The 8,912-nt window shown below is 41.0% G+C and overlaps 1 protein-coding gene and 1 long non-coding RNA gene across 2 annotated transcripts; both read right to left on the reverse strand.

Annotated features, from left to right (window-relative positions):
- Nucleotides 1-805: 805 nt before the first annotated feature.
- LOC136437514 (uncharacterized abhydrolase domain-containing protein DDB_G0269086-like) lies at nucleotides 806-2,005 on the reverse strand. The gene is made up of 2 exons (XM_066432128.1): nucleotides 1,975-2,005; nucleotides 806-1,461 (listed from the first exon to the last, which is right to left on the reverse strand). The coding sequence occupies exons 1-2, from the start codon at nucleotides 2,003-2,005 to the stop codon at nucleotides 806-808; spliced, it is 687 nt and encodes a 228-aa protein (XP_066288225.1).
- A 143-nt stretch (nucleotides 2,006-2,148) lies between these two features.
- LOC136436859 (uncharacterized) lies at nucleotides 2,149-4,877 on the reverse strand. The gene is made up of 2 exons (XR_010756098.1): nucleotides 4,376-4,877; nucleotides 2,149-2,981 (listed from the first exon to the last, which is right to left on the reverse strand). It is a non-coding gene; the product is annotated as an uncharacterized lncRNA (long non-coding RNA).
- Between the last annotated feature and the right edge of the window lie 4,035 nt (nucleotides 4,878-8,912).

The following is an 8,912-nucleotide window of genomic DNA, read 5'->3' on the forward strand; positions in this document are numbered from 1 at the left end:
AATTTTATGGATGACAGCGCGCTCATTAATTTTCGCCTGATGAGTGATTTTGAAAAGAAAAGAAAGATTCCCCCCAGAGATGGTCAACATGACGAGAAAGTGTTATCAAAATGTGAAAATATATCGTATTGTAGCTTTGTTCCTGTGGAAGTGACACTGGTGGGGTATAGGCTTGACCGTAGTTTGATAGTTGTAAAAGTCCATGTAAAACTAGCAACAATTTGGTCGCCAACGTTTTTGTCGAGTTTTCTATTTTCCCCTTTTTTCAAATCTGTGTCGCCATGCAGTGTCAAAGACAACGTCAACAAGATTGGCATCGTAAAATGACGTTGCCATGGCGACGGTGGACTCTGTTAGTGTTTCCGCTTTTTAGCCCACATGCAAATAATGACCTCATTTGCATAGATTACATCAGTTGATCACATTCTCTACCAAATTCCTGACATTCCTGTGGACACATTCCTGTACAATTCCTAGAATTCTTGCAGACTGCACACAATACTATACCATTAGGCTCGCCCCTGAGGCGTCGCCAAAAACAAGCCGGAGCCGAACCTCTGCTTGGGGAGTTGACGTAAGTCAGATACTAGTCTTGAATACAGAATGAAAAGCCGGCTTGCATGGCTGTGATACCATGTTTTGTCGCTTCAAATCTTTACAATGTTTATGGTGGTTATTTTGAAAATCTAGCCCTCTCGCATATTGAGTCTGCAGAGAATGTCATCCACAAGATTAACTTGCTGCTGTGTTATATGTATGACTTAACTTGACCGGTATGTATCGAGCCATCAAAAAGGGACTTACCTTAATGTACATTCCATTCCTTTCCACGCCAGTCCATGTAATTATAAATCAATCCCGTCGATCGTAAGTGGCATTGGGAATCATCGATAGGCGTGCACGGGCAAATATCTCTATTTTCCTTCCCCGCTTCTGCGACTTGAATCTTGATGACTTTCGGGCGTGACGGTCCTTGGGTGCTCGATTTTGTCGTTCCCACGACGGTGGGATTGGCGCTAAACATCCTTGTGTCGAGTGCCGACAATGGTGACACGGGGATACATATGTGGCTCTCGGCCTCTGAGCTCTCGCGATCGGCCTCTGAGCTCTCGGCCTCAAAGCTCTCCGCCTCTGAGCTCTCCGCCTCAAAGCTCTCCGCCTCTAAGCTCTCCGCCTCTAAGCTCTCCGCCTCTAAGCTCTCGGCCTCTAAGCTCTCCGCCTCTAAGCTCTCCGCCTCTAAGCTCTCCGCCTCTAAGCTCTCCGCCTCTAAGCTCTCCGCCTCTAAGCTCTCGGCCTCTAAGCTCTCCGCCTCTAAGCTCTCCGCCTCTAAGCTCTCGGCCTCTAAGCTCTCGGCCTCTAAGCTCTCCGCCTCGAGTAAGCTCTCGGCCTCCGAGCTCTCGGCCTCCGAGCTCTCGGACTCCAGAGAAACAGGTGTCTTGAAGGGTGCTACAAGACGCACACCTACAGAACGATACATACAGGTGGTTAACAATGTACATGTACTGACAAACACTGGACGTTTTGAGAAATTGCGAAGCTGGGTACTAAAATATGCCAAGCGCTAATCTCTTGGCAGATGTTGGGATGGAAGTTTGAACATTTTCTGACTGCCGAGCACTTATATGGTCTTTTATACTCACACGGGATGGATGGGTGCTTGTGACGGAAACCGCACAGCACGAAAAACGATATTTAAGCATGCTTAAATGCTACGTAAAGAATGCGGTTTTTCATTCTTTTAGGTCTCTTTACGATACCTTTCCGAGTACGTAAAGTTGTCCTTTACGTGTCCTTTCCGGGAGTGCGTTTAGGTCCGTATTTGCACTTTTTACGTAACCTTTCCGTGCCATTAGGGTCCGTAAAGGGTTATTAAACAACTATTTAAGCATGCTTAAATACTACTTAAAGGTTGCGGTTTTTTATTCTTTAAGTACTCTTTACGATACCTTTCCAGTGGTGCGTTTAGGTCCGTACTTTCACTATTTCCGTAACCTTTCCGTGCCATTAGGGTCCGTAAAGGCTTAGTAAACAACTATCTTTTAGAAATATTTACGGAAATTTTTCGTCGGAAAGCATGCATTTCCTGAAAACTTTCCTAAGTCTTTTCGCATCCTTTACTTAATATTTAATGAAAGACAGAAACAAATATATCTTTCCAACAATTTATTTCTTGACTTGTCTTTGCAAGTGTTACATTTCATGTTTTTATCTTCACATATACGTACTGAATACATTTTTAGACAATAACAATCTTTTAAAATGCAAACTCAACAACTGCCCTTCTCTTGGAGTCAGATATGGAACGGTGTAGAAAACATTTAGATAAAAGTTTCCACAGAACCAGAAGACTTTAACTAGTAGTACAATGCTAAAGTTTATATAGTGTTACCCTATATTGCAAGTGCTGCCTCGTCCAAATTCAATGTCAAGTTGCCACAAGAATAATATTTTGGATTCAGAAAAATAGTATGACTACAGAACAAGAAGACTTGCTTCTGCTTGTGATTACCCCTTAAGTAAGCAACACCATTACATGTGTGGTTTTCTACTGACAGGACTTACTACTAACATTATCTTTGCAAGTGTTACATTTCATGTTTATATCTTCACACATACTTACTAAATAGTCTACAAATCCAAAAAATATATAATACAAAACAACATCATATAGGCTACATATTCTTGAATCACATGCTTTTGCAATTGATCACCATTTCAAACATTACTTGATCTTCAGTGTCAACATTTTTAGACAATAACAATCTTTTTAAATGCGGGGTCTGGAATGCTGGCCGCCACCGAGGGGGAGGGGGGATGTCAGTGATCTTGTTGCCATGTACCGGTTGACTTGTTGTAGTATTTCCGCTTGTGGTTGAAGAAAGTACTTCCAAGTACATGCTGCTGGCAGTGACCACAAAATTTGTGGTATGTTGGTTGTGTGCGAGTCAAATCGATACTGATCTCGACCTTTCTGCCTGGGTCTGCAAGAAAAAAATGCACCGGCATTGGTTACAGTGTAATGCAAACTAAGCTGGCAATGTTAGACAAGTATTTGACCTTTCTTTGTGCTATTGCATAAAACTTCTTGACTACTGTTGAACTACATTGTATCTATTTGTATGTGTATTTACATGTGTTTATTTAGTACATGTGAAATGAGAAGGGGCAGCGAATATCTGTGAAATGTTCTATTTGATTCCAGTAGGTGATATCTGGTGGGGAAGCAGGGATTAAAATTTCTGGTGATGCCAAATGGTTACAGGCAGTTTTCCCGGGAACTCAAGATCTAGAGTACTGGACTAGGAAGCCCTTAAGCAATCCGCATTAGCCTTGTATATATAGTTAACGGTGCACACCCCAGTTCTTCCGCGACCGGGGTCCACGGAAGTGCCCGACAAAAAAGTGACTAAAGGGTTTCGAGGGGCTGGGCTTGAGTTTAGATTTCTCATAATGTGCTTCGAACTGATATTAGATACTAGCATGGCTGAAAAGCGTATGAATTGGTGTGTTTTGGGTGAAAATTTCGTTTCGATCTGAGCCTTGCTTCCGGATATCCATCCGCGTTGATGGTGAAATGTCCCTTGGCCCGGGATTGACCTTTGTTGCGTTCTGTGGGTCATGCTGACATGCCTCGCGCCGTGGATGATTAAAGAAATCTAAGTACTAGAATTTTCTTTATAATTGGCTCGACTGTACGCTAGGTTTTGCTCTTTCTGACAACATCAGTCGTTTCTACCCAGAAATTTTTTCTACGAGTTTTATCCTACACAAAAGTGCCAAAATTTGACCATCATATTTGACCTGAAAATTATGTTTTTGTCTCCTGATTTACCAAAATCAGAGAGGTAGAAGAAACAAAACTCAGCTGGTCCTGTAGCGGAAGGGATAGGCTTTCATCCCATACACAGTTGATTTACTTCGGAATACTTCCCTGGAAGAGACAGTACCTAGACTCGAGGGTGCGCAGCCTCCAATTGAAACCCCAAATAAACTGGGGTGTGCTCCCTTAATATATATTGTTACTAGTTAGCAATCTGCTTTCTACCTAATCCTCCCAAAATATATGTGATTAAATAAATTGATAAACAAAAGCTATGTAATGACTTTTAAGTGTTTGTGAAAACAACAGATAGTCCTGGTACGCCAAAAATAATTACTCAAGCAACTGGATAAGGTTTCAAGTTTCTTTACAACATAATGTACAAAACCTTATCCAGTTGCTTGAGTAATTATTTTTGGCGTATCTTATTACCTGGATGTCTAACCTTCATCAACGATAGTCCTGGTAGTCTGATATAACATTATTACACATGTACAAATAAAATAACTTGTGCTAGTATTTCTTGCAAACTTTATAATATTTTAGTAAACTTACAGTTGACAGTCAACAGCTCAGATAAGTCCTACAGAACTTCAACCAGTACCAAACAGTCGGTGTGCCTATTCAACAGTCAGGAGAGCACCGGAATACACCTAAAGAAGTGTGAAATCAGAATGTTTTGATTAGTACATATTGCAAGTTGCTATATTTTGGTGAAAACAATGTACATATAGCCCTATGAATAAGAAATCACTGCAATTTATTTCTCATCCACTCACATGTACATGTAGTGTCACTTTAAATTTCTACAAGGATATAATGTCCTTGGTTTCTGGTGTCAATTACACACACTGAATAATTCAACACCAAAAAGTATGTACTTTATGATGCCATGCCATTATGTATGTATTAGACATACCCTACCACTTATTACGTATGTACACACTCAATTTTTCGATGCCCCTCCCCATTTTGACGGAAGTTTCTAAAAGATTCTAACGCAATACACATACAGTACATAATTATTCAATAATCTTAGCCCCCCCCCCCCCCCCCCCACACACACACACGGTACTTGGGAAATGTGTGGACGTTCATAAAATTTGCGCTTTCTTTAGCACAAATCAGGTATAGCAGAAAACCCGCAGTTTTCCCGCAAATGCAGCATGACCAGGTTTGTCGTGCTCTGATTGACCTATGACCCAAAATGGCGTCGCCCTGACACCTCACCCCAGAGGCAAGAAAGGGTAAAAAAAAACGCTAATGATTGACAACACCTTGGGCCCGTTTTGGGGGCAGCCAAGCAAACTCTATTTAGTCGTCTTCTAATTATTTGTGTTGGACTCGAAGCGGATGTGCAATTTTAGTCTTTTATCCCAGCAAACAACGCTGTTGACTGTTTCACCGACTGTGACCTTTAGGAAAATGTGTTCTGAAAGAACAACGTTACTGAGGTCAAAAGACGCGGTGCAGATATTATCATGTTACTTGTGAAACACCCATACATCCATACATGCAACACAACTGTCATTGCATATACTAGCTGGCAGATAAGGTTCTTACCTATGTAAACTTGGCTGTAACCTGTAGATGGAAGCCCACTTCGCCGTGGTACAGGTTACCTTCACGTCCTTGCTTCACGTCTGACAAGTTTGTTTCCCGCGCCTTAGGTATGGAAATTTTGTCACATGCGATGATCACGCTGTGTTCACGCGGGTACTGACCAATCACAGACTGAGCGCAATCGCTGGACCAATCAGAAGCTCATAATCCCTCGAGGCGCGCTTTGCAGTTGTGTGCCTTGTGATATTATAATAGATTTTAAAGATGTAGTCTATATTTGGTAAGTCTATCAGACTTGGGCTCTGTAGAACTGTTACATGTAACTGTCAGTTAATGTCACACAGTGCCAGGCTTATAGCAATCCAATGGTTTTTATATCATGTATTCTTGGTTAGATTTACCCACAACATACTATAATTCCATATCTGTTGTCTCTACATTTTAAAAGTTTATCATATAATCAAAGAGAAACTTGTCTTGGTCACTGTCCTGGTCAGAACACCTCAGCCGTCACTTGCAGACTGATGTTGTTTGCATTACTGCTAGTTTTATAGTAAGGTGAGAAATTTGAAGTGGAAACTGTGTATGGTTTTGACTATTGCAATGTTGACTGTACGTCATGTTTAAACTATGAAAGCGATATGTTTACGTCACATTTATGCAATGCGTGAAGGTTATGAAAATATCTGCGTCTTAAATAGGTATTTACGTTGTTCGGAAAGGATAAGGAAAGGTCAGTTTTATCTTTCAGTTGCCTTTCCAAAATCGTAAAGTCTGCTGAAATAATTCAATTTCTTTAATGGCTCTTAACGTAGTAAGGAAAGGCTGCGGAAAGGTCAACTTGTCTTTCAGTTGCCTTTCCGAAATCGTAAAGTTTGCTGAAATAATTCAATTACTTTAATAGCTCTTTACGTAATGAAGAAAGGCTACGGAAAGGTCAAAATTATCTTTCAGTTGCCTTTCCGAAATTGTAAAGTCTGCTGAAATATTCAACCACCTTTAATACATATTTACGTAGTTCGGAAAGTTGGCTTAAATATCAGTTTTCGTGCTGTGCCGGTCACATCCCAAAATGGCCCAAGCGAATTAAAGAGGCGAAAGAAAGAATCTCAGGTGGCAGTTGTGATCTCCGAGTTAAAGATTCTGACTGAGGTGTCGAAGGTGACACCACCGACGTACGTCCTAGGCCTTCTCCAAGAATGTGGACTTTCCTAGGCCTCTTCCTCGATAGCTTCTTTAAGGGGCAGAGGATACATCCAGCACACCCTAGTCTTGCCATCAAACCCGGCTTAGCTTCCGACTTTGATTCGGTGGTTCCCATGTTTGGTTTGTCTTCAACTTGACAAATTCACTTATTCACAGCAAACTTTAGATATCGATACCTTGTTCGACTGTGAACAATCGAGAATAGGTGCGCGTGCCATAGCAACGGCCAGTGAGAGAACAAATGTTGCGTCTTGGATTATGCTATTCGACTGGAGGGGGGTGTGTGTATTTTTTTGCTAGGTAACGTTACATCGATATCTCGGCCTAGGAATCAAATTATTTTTCAAGGCAATTTTGAATGGGCGGGGGATTGTTTTATTTGCCGATCGCGTCAAAGAATTAGCCTCTACTAGGCTCCGCGGATCGCTGGGAAAGTAGTAGTAATTGGTCCTAGCGTTATGCGGTAAATTATCACACGATGCGGAACACCCGTATCGAACGTTTTCGCGGCCCAGGTATGACAATAACAAAGTTGCAATAAAAACTTCCTCTGCAAGTCGGAAACGGTCTTTTCAGTCAATCTGCTTTCAGGTTTGGTTCGAGCGGGACCTAAAAAGTATTTAAAGTACGTCCTGCAGTTGCATATGACCCAACATGACCCCATTTGAAAGTGGTCGGCAGAATGTTAAAAAAAACACAATTTTTTTACTTATTTTGTAGATTGTACCCTCAACTTAAACATATTCGTTTGTCATGCTTCAGAAATGCACCCTAACGTTACTATAATTTTATTGGCTTCGATGTCAGTCAGTCTGTGGTCCTTATCATAGAAATCCCCATAGGCCGAAGACTGTGTTCTGCTACCTTAAGTTTATTATCTTCGCCGAGTACTTGTACTCGGAGAGGATTATGTTTTCGGTTGAAAAATCTGTTGGGTGGGTCTGAATGTATGTCAGGAGCATAACTCAAGAAAACTTCAATCAATCTTTATGATTTTTGGTAGGTGTGTAGTGGTTGTGTAAATGAAGGTCAAGTTCGAAAATGGTTTACCTTGCGTTTTTCAATAGTACTGCAGCGGACTTAGCATTTTTTTGTGTTTGTATGTAGGCAAAAAAAGTGACGGAAACGTTGATGGATCTTCATGTTTTTTTTGCAGGTGTGTAGATGTTGTGAAAACGGAGGTCAAGTTCAAAAATGGTTCTCCTGGCACTTTCCGTCGGTACTGCAGCGGGTTTTGTGTGGATGTGAATTTTCTTGTGGACAACATAACTCAAGAAGCTGTTGATGGATCCTTATGATATTTAGTGGATGGGTAGGATTTACCGAAAGGAAGGTCAAGTTCGATAATGGGCCTTCTAGCGGGTACCAAAGGTACTGCAGCAGAGCTTCAAAATGTAGGGGCATATTTTCTGAAAGTGCTATGGTCATGATTTTTGTGTGGTAGATAGTTCATGCCACAGAAAGTAAGTTCTGTAAATTTTGGCCCCCTAGCGGCTTGTTAAGAACCGCAGTGGGTGTTTTTGTTTTGACATTCGGACATGAATAACTTGAGAATGGGTCGACAGATCGTCGTGATGTTTGGTATGTAGAGAGCTCGGATGGTGCTTTACATAATCAATGACTAATTATGCAAATAAGGAGCTAATTTGCATAATTAGTAAGGAAAGTTTGTTAACCCACTGCCTTTCAATGGGACATGGGACAGTGTCAGGTCATGTAAACAGATAGCCTTGCATAAACATACATGTAGGTCAAATAAATAAACTATTCTCCAAGCAGAGGTGTGGGTCCTGCTGGTTTTTGACGCGTTCAGTTTAAGCATTTTTGTTCAACACGGTTGGCGACATAACGAAATAGGGACAAAATAGAAAGCCTGACTAGAAACACCTAAAAACGTGCCAGATTTATTCTATTCATATGTATTGACTGTACTATTTCATCATCACTTTCAACTTTCAACACTGCCATATCGAACCTTTGTGGCCCATATAATATCAACATACTCATATTTTTTCATGACCAGTTATAACATATATCAGCACACTCTACACATATACTAGTCCTGTACCACCAAATGATTTTTAACCCTATCTTAACTGGCCTCAATCGCCCAATCATAACGTCCAAATGGTATGGTGCATGATCAAATTTGCAGGGGGTGATAGGCACGTAAATATAAATCACTTTCCATAATAAGCCTTGATTATTTGGCGAAGATAATGTGTTTGTGGAACTCTAGTTTGCAGATGATACGGATTCAGTTTGTCGGTTAGAGCGAAATGATAACGTTTGTACTGTATATTGAGAAGTAATTGAACGGTTA

Source organism: Branchiostoma lanceolatum, chromosome 6 (assembly GCF_035083965.1).
Source record: "Branchiostoma lanceolatum isolate klBraLanc5 chromosome 6, klBraLanc5.hap2, whole genome shotgun sequence".
Lineage (NCBI taxonomy): Eukaryota > Metazoa > Chordata > Leptocardii > Amphioxiformes > Branchiostomatidae > Branchiostoma > Branchiostoma lanceolatum.

What these genes read in the sequence shown, in the direction of transcription:
- LOC136437514 (XM_066432128.1), bottom strand. Translation starts at nt 2,005, where the DNA reads ATGGCACGGAAAGGTTACGGAAATAGTGAAA. An exon ending in AGGTTACGGAAATAGTGAAA is followed by an intron (nt 1,462 to 1,974) that starts GTACGGACCTAA and finishes ATCGTTCTGTAG; the next exon opens with GTGTGCGTCTTGTAGCACCC.